The sequence below is a fragment of the Agelaius tricolor genome, unplaced genomic scaffold (assembly GCF_023055355.1).
Source record: "Agelaius tricolor isolate 1412-34295 unplaced genomic scaffold, bAgeTri1.0.p SCAF_4, whole genome shotgun sequence".
Lineage (NCBI taxonomy): Eukaryota > Metazoa > Chordata > Aves > Passeriformes > Icteridae > Agelaius > Agelaius tricolor.
Window position 1 is genome coordinate 40865523 of NW_027269264.1, and position 15045 is coordinate 40880567.

The 15045-nt window shown below is 39.6% G+C and overlaps 1 protein-coding gene across 1 annotated transcript in view; it reads left to right on the plus strand.

The window, feature by feature from the left end:
* The first annotated feature begins 3931 nt into the window (after nucleotides 1-3931).
* The window catches only part of IL6ST (interleukin 6 cytokine family signal transducer), a 32820-nt gene continuing 21706 nt past the window's right edge, over nucleotides 3932-15045 (plus strand). Inside the window, exons 1-4 of the mRNA XM_071425390.1 lie at nucleotides 3932-4033; nucleotides 11065-11145; nucleotides 11699-12010; nucleotides 13829-13961. Of these exons, the coding sequence (XP_071281491.1) occupies nucleotides 11079-11145; nucleotides 11699-12010; nucleotides 13829-13961 (512 nt within the window). The 5' untranslated portion in view covers nucleotides 3932-4033; nucleotides 11065-11078. The remainder of the gene's footprint in view (nucleotides 4034-11064; nucleotides 11146-11698; nucleotides 12011-13828; nucleotides 13962-15045) is intronic.

Sequence of the window (15045 nt, forward strand, 5' to 3'; positions counted from 1 at the left end):
GTCCTGTTGCAATATTCATCACTCACTCTCTTGTAAAGAGATGCCATCAAGCACCCAGCCGTACATACAAGGTTGCCATAATGACTGCTTGTGGCTCAGTGAACTTTACTTGTTTGTCACACAAATTACAAACACCTCCTGCCTGCTCTCAAAAAAAAAAAAAAAAAAAAAAAAAAAAAAAAAAAAAAAAAAAAAAAGGGCAATATGCTCCCATCTCCCTCAAGAGGAAGTAGTGAATTACAAAGCCCATTTTTTGCTGCCACTGAGCTACTTATGTTTGGTAAGTTAAAAGGCTGTGAAGTGCTGTAACTGTCACTAAATAATTTCCAAAAGTTACATCAGCCTTTTTTTTCCTTGCTGCTGTCTCCTCCCTACCATCACCATGACTTTTTGACCTACAAGTCTGTGGCTTCAATGCAACAGTCTGCTACTGTTCTGACCACTCAGGGCAAAGGGGGAAAAAGTTAAGTGACTCTTCTTCATGTTTAAGAATGTTAGACATTGGAGATTATAAATTCAAGCTCAGGAGAAGTGACATAAGCTGAGACAGCATTATCACTTCGGCAAGAGGCTCAGACGTTTTACTGAACTTCCCAGGCAAACAGTTCTACATAGTGATTCACTTATCTCACAGAAAATATCTGGGCATGGATCAGAATGTTGCCATTAAAGGGTTTTCTTGTTCAGCTTCTCCCTTACTGAGAGAATCTTTCCCAACATCTCTGTTCTGAGAGTCATGCATTACCAAAAAAAATCCCATGTGTAGTCAGAGTGAGGAATCTTTTCACACCCCTGATGCTCCTTATACTAAGATAATAATACATTCCAAAAAGATTTTTCCTCTCTGTGGCTCACCTATTGTAAGATTCAGTGGATTATGCAGACTGCAAAGTTTTTCACAACTTGTTACAAAACCACTGAAAATATCCATAGTGTGGTACAAGATGGTTCCTCAGCAATCTCTAACAGCTTGTCCAAAAATATCTCTGCTCCCACAGTTGAACAGCTATCAACCTTTGCCAACAGCTACATGTTTTTCAAGTGTCAGTGCCCATCTCTACACTTCCAGGCTGCCTCCTTCTTTCTGGGACTGAGAAAGCAGAGGATGTGCAGGCATGCTTCACCAACTGATATCCTAACTGTGTATCATGAGAGCTTGGAAATATCCCACATAGCTCTGATGTGAGCACTATGCTGGAATATAAATTGCAGTGTGAATAAGAAGAGGGTAATTGATACCAAAGACTTTCCAATTCCTGACAACTAGCTTTCTTTTATTCTTGCCTCATATATTTAGGGAATATATGACCAAACATTTAACTAAATATATAAAATAAACATTTAATATAATTCTTTATTCAACGTGCAGATTAAAATACTTGCTGGCAGGAACATTTTTAATATGTGATCAGAATTTTTAATTTCCCTCAGAATTTGGAAGTTTAAATAACTGGTTTTTATATTACCTATATACCAGTACTATACTACATACACAGTACAGTATAAAGCCATATAGCACTAGGGAAGACTATGAAACAGTAAATCAAACTAGAAAGGAAACAGGAAATCATCCATGTGCAGAAAAGCCACTTCACAACATGCTTGAACAGCTTTTCTTCTTTACCAGGGATCCCAAATGTCCTGAATCAATCCAATGGCAGCTGTAATGCTATTAACTTTTTACCTGCTTTGTACAAGAAAATGGTGTCTAAGAACAATCAGATTTTTAGCAACTAAATTGTTAATGAGTAAATGGTACTTTGTGTCAGTAAGGAAAAGTTAGGTACTGTTGCAAGCAAATTATTTTGTTTCTCAACACACAGATATGTGTACATAGTTTTACACTGAGTCCATAGATAGTCTGTGAAATACATAATCTCTTGCTTATTTGAAGAGTTACAATGCATGTCACATGTAAGTGAAGCCTGTCACAGGACTGGTTTTGAAGGGAGATGGAAGGCTGTTCTACAAGTTCTGGCAATATACCAGGAATCGCTTCAGGCTATAGGATTTCAGAATAAGAATGTCATAAGAGGCTTTCTGTTGGCTGGGGGAGGGAGGAGAGTGAAGAGTCTACTTCTGGAATGTCTACTTAGCAGCAGAACTCAAGTGATCATACAAGAGACAGAAGACATGCTAAAACAAGTGGAAAAACATTATTTTTCCAGTCCTTCTGGTTAGAGCCTGGTCCCACCTAAAGTTTTGTTGCCAAAAATTTATTTTTTGAGGATGCTGAAACAGGCAAATCCATACACACTGAAATCCACCAATTATACAATCAAACTGTACTTGTACAGTCCCAAACTGTAACCCAGAATCAATATAGACACAAAGATAAAAACCATTATTTCGTGAGAAAGCAAAAGTGACCAACTGTTATACTTTTGTCATACTGAAAAAAATGTGAAACTTATTCTGCAGATGTCATTTGTCCTGATACTTTAGGAAGGGCTTGAACAGCAAAATTCCTGTAGGAGAAAATGGAAAGGACTGAGTTTATTGAGTGCAGACACCACCAATGGGAGAAAACAGCAGTACCTACAGTATCTAAGGTTACTAGACAGCATCAGCTGCAAGCAGGGACATAAAGTAATGAATTTAATCTGCAGCCTAGATAAATAGCCTATCAGAAATTATGTAAATACAGACAACTTTGTTAGGAAAGCAGAGCAACTAAATGGCTGTTTAAAAGTGTCCATCCAGTTTTACTCTGTTACATAGAAAAAAATACAGCATTTTCAGAATTAGCAACAACATTTTTGTTGGATATTAAGCCATCTGAGACAGTACACCAAGTATAATCAGAGACTGGTACTAAATCCATGAGAAAAAGACTATGTTCCACTGTCTTTCTCCAAAATTCCAAATCTTGTCTTATTAGCAGCTCATGTCAGTTCCTGAAACAGGGTATTGAACTAGATGTCTTTTTTATCTAGCCAATCTGCCCACTCATCTAATGATATAACTAGTAGTGTAATATACCTGATACCCTATTTGAGCCCAAATATAACTTAAGAACTAAGGGGGCAAACCCCTAAAGCATTCAGCAGGAAGAAACTCGGGCACGCATCAGTGATGTCTCATACTGTCCTCATTAGGAATAGCCTCTTTTGACACTCCCAGCACCAAGTTTATGGCGTGGCAGTGTTCTTTCTTACTGATGAACTAGAAAAAAAATTAATCTGGAATGAAGAAAGCACCTTAGAGCACACTATTCGGATTTACACAAGTAATTTTTCAGAGTTACTGAATGAAGAAATGTCCAAGGATAAGGTGGGTCATGATCACATTAACGATCTATATTGAGGACCATTCCTCAGCAATCTTTCAAAAACACCTTTCTCAGGGACTGGAATCCTGACCGAATTGCAGGGACTGAAACATCGAGACTGCTCTGGATCGCAGCGCTTTGCTCGCACGGCAGCTGTTGACGAGCATTCTCCAGCCGCCCGTACTCCCAGGGAAGTCTTGCGAAACGCCGGGAAGGCCGCTGGCTCCTCAGGCCTGCTCAGGACAACACCGCCGCCGCGCAGGCCCGGCCGGACAAGGGCCGGGAGAAGCTTCCAGAGGCCTGGCCGGCTGCGGCCCGGGTAGGGTCCGGCCGTTCCTCGGCCGGGCGTCCCGCGGCTGCCGCCCAGTGCGGGTACACACCATGATGGGCCAGCCCTGCGGGAGGCGCCGGGCGCGGAGGGGCCGGAGCGCCGCGGGGGAGGGGCCCCGCCGCCCTCAGGGCCCCACCGCCGCCGCGCCCGCCCCCCGCGCGCGCCCCCCTCGCCCCCGGGATCCTGGCACAGGCCGCCGCGTTACGGGAAGCCACGCCCCTTCCTGCAGCCCCGCCCCTGCGATGACGTCACTGGCGCCACGGACCAATGGGGACGTGGGTGGAGGAGGAGGGAAGGGCGCGCGGGGGCTGGGGCGGGGCCGGAGCGTGACCGGGCGCGGGGCCGCGCGTGCGGGACGGCGGTGCGATGGCGCGAGGCGGCTGTGCCGCTATTTAGGGCCAGGGGCCGCGTAGCGCGGGCGGCCGTGCCGGGTAAGAGTCGGGGTGTGCGGCCGTGTGCGCTCCTCTTCCCCTCCACCTCCTCTGCGTCCTCCCCCTGAGGGACGTCTGCCGGCGGGGGCTGTGCTGGGCCGTCCTTTTCCTCCGGGCCGTGCGCCCCGGGTGGGGGCAGTGGGACGTTCGTTCAGGGCTGACTGGGGGTCGGGACGGGACGGGACGGGACGGGCCGGGCCGGGCCGGGTCGGGTCGGGCGGGCGAACGGCAGTCTTGCGCCACTCGGCTCCCGGGCCGATCTCCAGCCGTGCCCCGCGGCGGTGTCTCGTCTCGTCCAGCCTCCCCTCGCCGGCGCCGGCCGAGCTGCCCGGCCGTGACGCTCAGAGCGCAACATGGCCTCGCCCGGGGCCGCGGCTGCGGGGCCTGGGGGTGCCGAGCCCCGCGCGGGGCCGCTCCGCCGGGCCCCATCCGCAGCCCTGCCCCCGGCGCGGCGCGGACGGTCAGGCTGAAGGTTATCTGCGCCTTCCCCAGAGCGGCGGTGGCTAGTGCCGGCCGGCCGAGTTGGCAAACGTGTCGCGACCCTCGCGGGACTCGCGTCTTTCGGCTTTTTCGATTGTCACATAAGCGTGGCTGTGCCACCGGCACCCATTTCCTTGATGAAGAGATTTGCGTTTTATTGCCGTCACCTTAAGTGGTCTGCTCTTGTTGCCTGTAGATGGTAGAAAACTGCTGCCCTGAAAGATACGCACACTTTGTCTTATTGCTGGTCCATGTAGTGGAGGGGATTCCCTGAGGAGTTGGGGAGGAGTGGGTACAGTGGCCGTCTGGTTACTTCCCATGTGGTCCTGGGCGCCAGTCATCCCTGTAGTGGGGCTCTGATGCTTTCCCTAAGAAAAAATCGGCATTATTATTTTCATCTCTCGGATGATGAAACTGAGGCACAAAGGAAACCAGGCTGCCAAGTGTTTTGGCAGGATTGAGGGGAATAATTCCCAGTCTCAGTTTTCATGCTTGTTTTAGGCTGACGAGGGGTTTGCCAGCTGGTGGCTGCTTGTTACTGCTGAGGCATTCTGAAGGCATAGTTCTACACGTACTGTGTGGGATTATAGTTCTGTCGTTAGTGAGCTGTTCTGTCGCAAAGGGGGAAAGGGAATCCGCAACCTTCCCAAGAAGTTGGATATTATTGGGAGTTAAGAACTTTTTTTCTTACACCCTCTTTTCTATAGAAATACAACATTTGTGCTTCCTATATGCTGTTACTTTCAGAGGCACGTAGGATATGTTCAAAGCATGTAACTTCTGAACAGATTCATCGATATGTTGGTGTAGCACAATAAGAATGTGAATGTGGATGATGAAAATTTGAGATTACTTCCTAGAAGTTGAACATTCAAAGTAATTGTTTGGATGTTGTTTATATCTCTGGAAATGTGGTGCTTCAAGTCAATAGATAAATATTTTTGGCAGAGGAGAAAGATAGACAGGCACATCTGTAAGTGAGTACACCAAATGGAGATACTCTTCCCTTGCTGCTTGTCTGGAGGATTAGCATTTGCACAGTTATGTGAAATTAAATAACCTTTTTGGCCATCTTTTAAATTAATTGTTCTTGTATTAGCAAGAACTGTCTAGATTAGAGAAGCAGCACTGCTTGTGATCAGTCTGGAAGGTTTGATTTCAAAATGCAACCACTGAGTGCTAAGACATTGCTTTGTACAAATTCATTTGATTTTTGAACTAAAACTACTTGCTAGCTGTGAGAAAATTCTGAAGTATTCCAGAAAAATTGATTTACAGTTTTAAAAAGGTACCAGAAATAACTCGATTATTGCAAGCAAATATTTGGTGCCTCTAGTTAGGTATTTCAGTAATTTTAAGCTTTGTACCTGTTTTGGTTTTCTTTTTTTCTTTATATTTTTTGTTATGAGTGCCTACCAAAACTACAAGAATGAGCCTTCTTCTAGAGGCAGAGGAATAAGTACAATAGAGAAATTATTGCTTAGATGGTGAAAGAGATAGAGATGTCATTTGTATATAGCGATTTTAAATACAAAAATGTATTTCAGAATATTCTGTTCATATAATGTTACATAATGTTTTCAAGTGCTTCTCTTAGAGAAGTCTGGTGTTTTTTGAGTCTCATTAATATTTCCAAGAAGGAAATAAGCATGGAGGAAGGAAGGAAGCTTAGAGATGAAATACGCTTAATTAGAAAGCAGTTACGGTTTGAGTAATCAAAATTCCTTGAGGATAGTTACAGCTTTTAGATGGCTTTAAGTATAGTCTGGCTTGTTATAAAACCTCAAGCAGCAGCTGCTTTGTGAAGCATCTCTGGATCTGTCTGCCTGAGCTATGTGGATTCCTAGTGACAGATAACCTCTTGAAGCTATAAACATAGGTGGTTTTTTTTGTTTGGTTGGTTTTTGGTTTTTTTTTTTTTGAGGAACTTCTGGAAATCCATTTTCCCGAAACCTCGGTCTCTTGTGATTGATGTGATAATGAGCTTTAATAGACTGAACACCTTCCTGTGGTGGTTGTGGTGTTATCTATACTTCCTGGCTTCCAGGCTGGCTTTGCTGGCAAGTACATGTTATTTTAGCTATAGTTTTTTAAACTGACATGGTGATTTGTAGGTCACTTGGACAGGAATTGCGACTTCTCTGAAATGGAGAGATAACCCATTCTGTAATGGCATATCCCTGTGTTCATTTTGGGGCAGGTCTCATGATTTAGGAAATAAGATGAATTTTTAAGATTTCTCTCTTTCTCAGAATAAGTAGTGATACCTGTTTTGCACAAAAGCCTGATACTTCTTCACAAACTATTGGTCACAGGTTGTTCTTAAAACTCAACATGTGCTTCTTTGTGCATATAAGTTGTGATTTTAGGGTTGTTATTAACTTTTCATTGACGCTGCATGAAGCATCAATTTATGGATCAGACATAAAGGCTTAGTGCTTTCCTTTCAAAATGGCTGCAGGATGTGAAGAATAACAAAAATCCCATTTGATTTGGATATTAAATGGGATGATCTCATGGCATATGGGTTTTATAAGTCTGTCTTTACGGAAATAATCAAAGCGTTTGAACTTTTTTTTCCTCTTTGAGATAGTTTCTATTCTGTGAGTTAAAGACTGTCATCAGCAGCATTCTAGATTGACCATGTTGGTTTTACTCAGTATTTTGATCTTTGGCCACTAAACCATGAGAACAACCTGGCACACTTCTAAAGTCAGTTTCTTTCCCTGTCTCCCTTGCCTCTTCACTTAGTGATCCACAACAACTGCATAGTATAAAGTGTTGGTTTGGCTCTTTGGTTTTGTTTGTTTTTAATAGAAGGCATCTGAACTGGCCAGCTGTTTCAGTGTTCATTCAGCATTGGGTTCAGCTTTCACCTTAGATGTATATATATACACTGTACCAGTCAGTAAAACATAGAACTTGGGTTAAGCTGTGCGTAGTGATTGAAAAAAAATGAGTTTTCTGTTGTCTAGACTAACAGCTTAGTCTAGACTAAGCTTTTTCACTTGAAATTGTGAATTGTGTAGAGTTAGTGTTTAGCATTACTGTTGAATGATGGCACTGTCTTTTAAGGTTTGGTGTTGCTTATATATGCAGGGTTTCTGCACTGTCTTCACCTGAGCATTTTTACACACTCAGATAAGAAAATACCAGTTTGCATTGAAGTATTTTCCTCATTCTAATATGAAGTATGGATCCTTGTTTTGTTAGTTTTAAGTCCCACCATTTATTTTGGTTTTTTTCATTTCCTTTATGGTTTTCAGGTAGGCAGGGTGGATGGAAGTGTCTAGTGTAACTCTGGATCTTTCCCGTAGAACTAAATTTCAATTAAGAATCAGTCTTGTAAAAGCCAGAGACACTAATGTTTTTAAAAATAGCACACATTAGAAGGGATTGTAATAGCCCCTTTGTGGGTTTAGAGGTGTGTAGCTTCAGACTTCTTCAAACCATGTTGATCATCAGGGGTGGGGGTAAGCAAAATACATCAGAGCAGCCTAAAGCAGATACGAGCTGAATTGTGGCATGGCTTTGACACTGCGGTTTCAGCTGCTTGGTTCCCATACTGGAGGGGTGTGGCTTTCCACTTCACTGTCCTTTGCAAGTGCTGGAGCATGAAGCTCCATTCTCTTGCCTTTCAGGAGCTGGCTGCAGTGGAATTGAGTAGTATGATTTGTGGAGGGCATATCTGCTCCCTCAAAACAATTGCTAAACATTCCAAAGTGCAAAGTAGTAAAAATTTAAACTTCAGTCTTTTCTTTTACATGCGAATGAATCTGCTTGGAACAGCTGAAATGTTGTTTTTCAAGTCTGGAAGACAGTTGAATATAGAAATGACATTTATATGAACAAAGATAGTAATTTAATTTTAATTTCCAGTGGAAAAAATCATACTTTAGGACAAAATGTGTGATTATTATTGTTTACTTATTAAGTTGGTTATTGCTTTTTATTTATTTATTCTTTCATTTGCTTTACAGTATGTTTTTAATAACCTGAGCCATACTTAATAACTGCTGGTGTGAAAATCATTGAATAGTTTTGTGGAAATATTGTTTGACTTTAATAAATAATGACCCAAAAGTAAACCAGTAACTTTGTAATGATGTAATAGCTTAGGTGACCCTGCCATTACTCTAAGGTGGCATGAATCATGATGGCAAATGAGAGAGAAATTAAAAACTTAAAAAACTTTCCTTTTTACATCTGTTTCATTCTTTCCCCTTCAGTGTAAAAGGTGCTTCTGCTGTTGTTTTGCAGCTTTTGGCAGTGAAGCAGAGCTCCTGTTTCTTTCTGCCTAGCTTGTAGTTGCCCTTAGGCTTCTGATGAATTTCAGATCTTCTGCAACTCAAATTGTTCCAGTTAAATAATTTAAATGAATCTTGCTTGAAATAACGGATCCTAAGGTCTGTCTGTAGTAGAGCTCAATGGGCTTTGGTTAACAAGCAGTATTCTGGTAAGTGTTAGCACAAGTTAGTCATTAAAGTAGATCGCTATGCGCTGGTTTTATTTGGCGATTTAAACTAAAAGAGACTGCTCTTTAGAATTTGGTTGTATTCACCATACAAATTTATAAAAATGTGTTAAACTAGTTGGGTTTTTATTTTAATTCAGAAATTCATGTGTGGGCAGAAACCTTATTTTTCAGATATTGGACACTTCTAAAATAAGCAAGAATCAATCTATATAGTTATTTCACTGTTCCCTTGTAATAAATATCCAAATACACATTGCATTTAAAGCAGTATAGTGGTTCTTATATCCAGCCCAGTGAGAGTACTTAAGTAGAACATAGAAAAAATTAATAGCTTTTTGGTTCTCAATGCCATATAGCTGTAGTCTGATGACAAATGACTTGTTATTTAGTCAAAAAATGAACTAAAACTTCCAGTGACAAACAAATGCTTGTTAATATATTTGTCAAGTCTTTCAATCAGCAATGTTTCTACTGCAAAGTTTCTATACAGGAAATTTTGGTGGGCTTTGGGTAATGAACTCACAAGTATAGAAGCAAATAAAGATACCTGGGTGATTCTGATAGCTTTTGTTTTAGTTCTAACTGAAAGACACCTAGGTTGGCAAACCCTACAAAGACTCTGCTATAAATGTTTGAGTTCTGCTTTCATTTAGCTGTTCATGTGAATAGAGATTTTCTTTACATTACACAGTTTATCTTGATTTGTAAAGAAAAAATGGCTTAGTTGTGTTGATGTGTAAGGAATGAGATCCTTGCTTGGGGGTGATCCATGCTTAAATGTGTGTCTAGTTTTACTTATATATGTGTGTGTGAAATACCTTGTGTCTGTCACTATTGTGAAGTAAATTACATGCAATCAAAGTAAAGGGATGTTTGCTGTCATAAATTGAAGTTTCTTCTGATAATAGTAAGTGGAGCTTATTAAATTCCCTGTCTAGAGAATAGTGTGGAATTCCACTAAAAATTTTTAAAATTTTTAGCGAGTTTCCTTTTGTGGGACAAAGCTAAGAATACTAGTTTCCAGAGAAGTTCTGTCAGGTTAGTGAAAATAAAACTTCAGAAACATGTTGCTGTAGCCATCCCTCCTCAAATCTTAGTAACCTAAAGAGCCTGTGTTAAGTTTCTAGGTCTAAGAATAGCATGAAGTCTGCTTCTAGAAATCAGCTTGTGAACTAAATGCCTTATTTCACTAAGCCAGTCTACCCATTCCTGTAAAGATGCCTAAATGTAGCTAAAAATAATATAGCTTAGTAGAGAGTGGTCACTTGCTTTTGGTAGTTTAGGACTGCTTTAAAACTGTAAGTTGAGAAAACCATAACACATAGTGGCTTCATAACAATGGGGGTGTGTGAATGTTTCAGTATCTCTAAAGTGTTTTCTAGAAATGTCAAAACTTGAGAATGAGTGGGCTTTGTTGCAATACAGAAATAAATATAGTGTTATAAAAGGTACTGCAGCTTTTGAGGAATTGCAAGCTCCCTTGTAAAGTTTTGAAGAATTAATTAGTGCTTTTTCTATAGTAGACAGCAGTTCTTGATATGGAAGCATTGTGCTTTGTAATTCCTGAGTGTATTTTAAGTCACTTCTTGTGAATGAGACACATAGTTTTGTGGTGAGTTCTTCTGAACCTTGTCTGAACTTTGCCTGAGGATCAGTGCCCTTAAAAGGTAGGTAAGTATGAAAACCATAATCAAATTCATAGGGTTATGTATTAAAACCTGAACCACACGGTTACACCTTGTATTCTAACTGAACCTCCTACAGAGTTACCAGTGAAGTTTGTTTTCATATACAGTGTGAAAACATAAAGCTGATACATTTCTTAAACTTCTAATTAAATCAGCTTTAAACAGCCTTAGTTTTTTTTTTTTTAGTGAACATTTGATTTTGTTTTAGCAGTGAGGAAAATGGAAACAATTTGCCCATTCTAAGTTGAGAAGATACAAACAATTCCAGGAAAATAAATGCGCGTACGCGAGATATGCTAGAGCAAATACAAATTTGATTTTGATATTGATCTAAAGTAAAGAGTAATAGTTTAAATTTAAAAATATATATCTTTCTCTTGTTACAGAAATTCTGTGCACCATGTTTTCTCGGTGGAACTGGGTGGCCTTTGCCTTCTATCTGGTGTTGAGTATTTGTTCTCCAGATGGTAAGATTTCTGTGTCTCAAATACAAGAGGATATAGAACTAGTTAGATCAAATGTTTGAAGCAGCTGCTTGCTTTTTGTTTGTTGGATGAGGACAGAAAGTAAGGTGTGTTAGGATAGACACACCTAGTCTTTTAGCGCTAGTTCACCACAACACAGGTGCACACTTACCCCAGTTTTCCTATGCTAACTTTCTTAATAAAAAATACTTTTTTATCAGAAGAGTAAACTCAAGTATAACAACTTCCTCCTTCAAAAGATATAAACATGCAACCCTTGACTCTCCACTCTGTCTTATGCCTCTATTTATTAATGGAGCTTTCCTAGCTTCATTAAATGCTCTTGCAGAGCCTAAAGAACACTATGCTGTTTTTTGCCCTTAAATCTTCATGGTAGTCTACCAATGCATTTCAGTTTTATTATTGTCAGGTAACTATTTAACTTGCTGCTTAGACACATGTAGTGTTTTTAACATTGCACTAGTGATGTATCAGCAATATTGGTTAGGGGATGTTGTGTAGTTCTTAATAAATGTGAAATTTGTTTTCTTTTTAGCTTCAAGTGGACTTGTGCAGTCATGTGGTCACATCATCCCGGAGTCACCTGTACTGGCCCTTGGTTCCAATTTCACAGCATTATGCATTCTGAATGAGAGTTGTCTTGACTTCGGCAATATCTATGCCAGTCAGATTATCTGGAAGATTAAAAATAGACTGGTACCCAAAGAACAGTATCGTGAAATAAACAGAACAGTTTCCAGTGTCACATTCAATGACACTTCTTCACTGGCTACTCCTCTGACATGCAACATTTTAGCAGATGGACAGATTGAACAGAACATTTATGGAATTACAGTTACAGTAGGCTGTGAGTACCATTTTTTTTACATTTTATTCTGGTCTTTAGAAAATTGCTTCTGAGAAATCGGAAAATGCAAAAAATAGAAAATGTGCATATCTTTAGGCTTAATTTTTATTCCCTCAGTTCCTGGATAATTGAGTAAAAAATCATCAAATTACGTGCCACCCCAGCTGCTCAGTATGCACTGAAGAAAGTTTTCTGAAAAGTAGAAAATACTCTGGAGTATTTCAATGTTGAAATAGGAAAAATGAAACAACAAAAAGCAGTAGATTTTAATTACAGAATAAAGTTGTGTATTTAAATGAAATAAGAAGTAGGAAATGAACTTTTCCTTACTTCTTGATTCTGTATCAGAGTTGGAGGAAATACTTGTAGGTGACATGTCCTGGTTTCATACTAACATTCTGAAAATAATGTTTTCTTCGTTAATGGACTGAGAAACATTTAGTTCATCTGTATCACTAAAGCTAACCTGAATTGTCTTAAGGTATTTGCCTCTATACCAAAGAAAATACTTTTAACTAGTTATAAGCTTCATTTATTCTAGAATGATAGCACTTGCATGGTTCAGACCAAGTGCTTTTAGAAAGACTGACTCGAGAAAGTCATGTGAATAAGTGCTACTTCTTAATTACTTGGTGTCCTGCTAATAATAAGACAAGTGTTGTAGTGTCCTAAGTATCATATGATATGGCTGATTATCCATTATCATATGATATGGTTGTCTCCTAGTGATGGCAAGAGGTACTGCAGTTGTGAATGGTCTGCATGCAAAAGGCCTGCTTGAGTTCACAATTTAAAATTAAATGCTTCTAGCATGACTTAAAAAATGCTATCACAGGAAAGTAATGTTTTCCATTTCAATTTCTGAGGAGTAAATTCTGTACTAGAAAATATAAAATAAAAAATATTTTAAAGAGGTAAAATACATGGAAAGGTGAGGACAGATAAATTATTCTAAGATTATAAATGTAATGACAGTACAGATGACATTCCACATGTGTAATTCATGTTACAATTCTTGAGATGCATTTTTGTTTAAAGCTATTGTATTTTGATACTATCAATTAAAGAAAACTAAATAGTGAGACTAGCAACAGATTTGAGAAGAATACAATTATTCAGGAAGAAAGCAATAAGATTCATAAGGTTGTTTTATTGAAACTAGCACTCATCTTGAAAGCAAATAAAATTCTCTAACTACATTATATTGTTGTAAATAGTGATAATATAGGAGGTAGAAACAAATTTGTATGTTATAATTTGAGTTTAAGAGGGAAAGGAAATAGTTTTGCTGCATTCTGAATAAGTTCCTTACATACCACAGTTCATGGATGAAGATCTCTAAGCTTTCCTGCATGCGTTTGCAGCTCGAGCTTCTTCCATACCTCAGCTGGGGGAAAACAGACCTATGAAATTGCTTATAGAGCTCAGGTTACTAGCAAGGTCACTATGTGCCAATTCAGTAGTGGCTTTTAATTTTTCTTATGTGTGAATTAAAATATATTTAGATGAGAGATGGTTAATGATGGTTAAGAGGATGGTTAAAATACAAGGTTTTCTGCCTCAGAATGAAAAGTCTTTGTTGTTCCTTACTAGCAAATGCTTAATCCTTATACAGCCTACTGTCTGTCAAAGCAGCTATTTAAGCTTCTTTACTTTGATTGCAGGATGGTATCCAGCACTTTTTGCCACATCCTTTAGAGAAAAATTAATTAGATACTTTTGATGTTCACAGAAATCACTCTAGTGGGACAGTTAAAAGGATTCTAGCTGGATTGAAATGCATGTATAGATTAATTATTGCTAATTCTTTCTGTACAGTGGCTCCAGAGAAGCCCAAGAACTTAAGTTGCATTGTGCATCAGGAATCAAGATTCACATACGCTATGACTTGTACCTGGAACCCTGGAAGGCATACATTCCTGGATACTCAGTTCAGGTTGAGATACAGGTGGTAAGTAGCACTCCATAGAATATCTAAATTATTCTGAAGAATATTTTTATGCTAAACCAACAGTCCTTGAAATTCCTGATTTTTTGGAAGAGTGCTTAAGGTAAAGTCCAATTTTCTGAGGCATTGCTGTCTGTCTGGTATGAGGGGGAAGGGAAGAGTTGAAGAAGCTGGCATTCAAGAAATTCTAAGTCAGACATGAAGTTTTGTTGCTGAACTTGTTTTGGAGTGACAGTAATGTCATATTTTTCTATTCTTCAAATGCATGATTAGTGTGGCTTTAGTACAATACATCTCATAATAGGGAGCTATACCCTAACTCTTACACTTTTCTGAGTTGACAGTTCTATCCCATTCTAAACAAGCAGATGTCTCTGCTCATTGCAGGAGGATCAGACTATGTGACTTTTAAAGGTTCATTTCAATTCAAATCATTCTGTCATTCTAAGTAGAGAAACTGACATAAAATGACTGAGTTTTGTAAAGTTATTATCTATCTGCACTTCATAGGAACTGTGGACAAACACTATTCTGAGTTAATCCTAACATAGGATTAACTAAAGCTTCAGCAAAGTATTTCTCCTGTGAAAGCAAATTAAGTTACTTTCCAAACTCTTTATCTGGCCTCTTGTAAAGCAGAGCTTTTTAGATGGCCTCGAAGTTTAAAATGGAGTGAACAGGATTGCTGCATTGCTCTGGAGACAGGAATGATCTCAGACAGCTTTCCAGCTACCCCATTCTGCTGAAGTGTTTTGGTAACAGGTGTAGTAGAAAGTATGCACAGATAGTTCTAGGGGCATCAGGAAATGTGCAAAGCATTAACATTTTCTATCTAGTTAGTGTAGCAGAAGATGGTGAGCAGAAATTATCTAACACTGCACCCCTAACACTGTACTCCTGAAAGGTATGGGAGTAGCACTGACTTCATTTTCTAATGCATTGTAGTTACTGGCCATATTGCTTCTGAGTAATTGTATCAGTTCTTGTTCTTTTCTTTTTTAAGCCAAGTCAGGTTTTTATACAAATTTATTGACAGTGCTCTAGCTTGTGCTTTTGAAGATACGTGACTGGAAGTCAAGAGATTTTG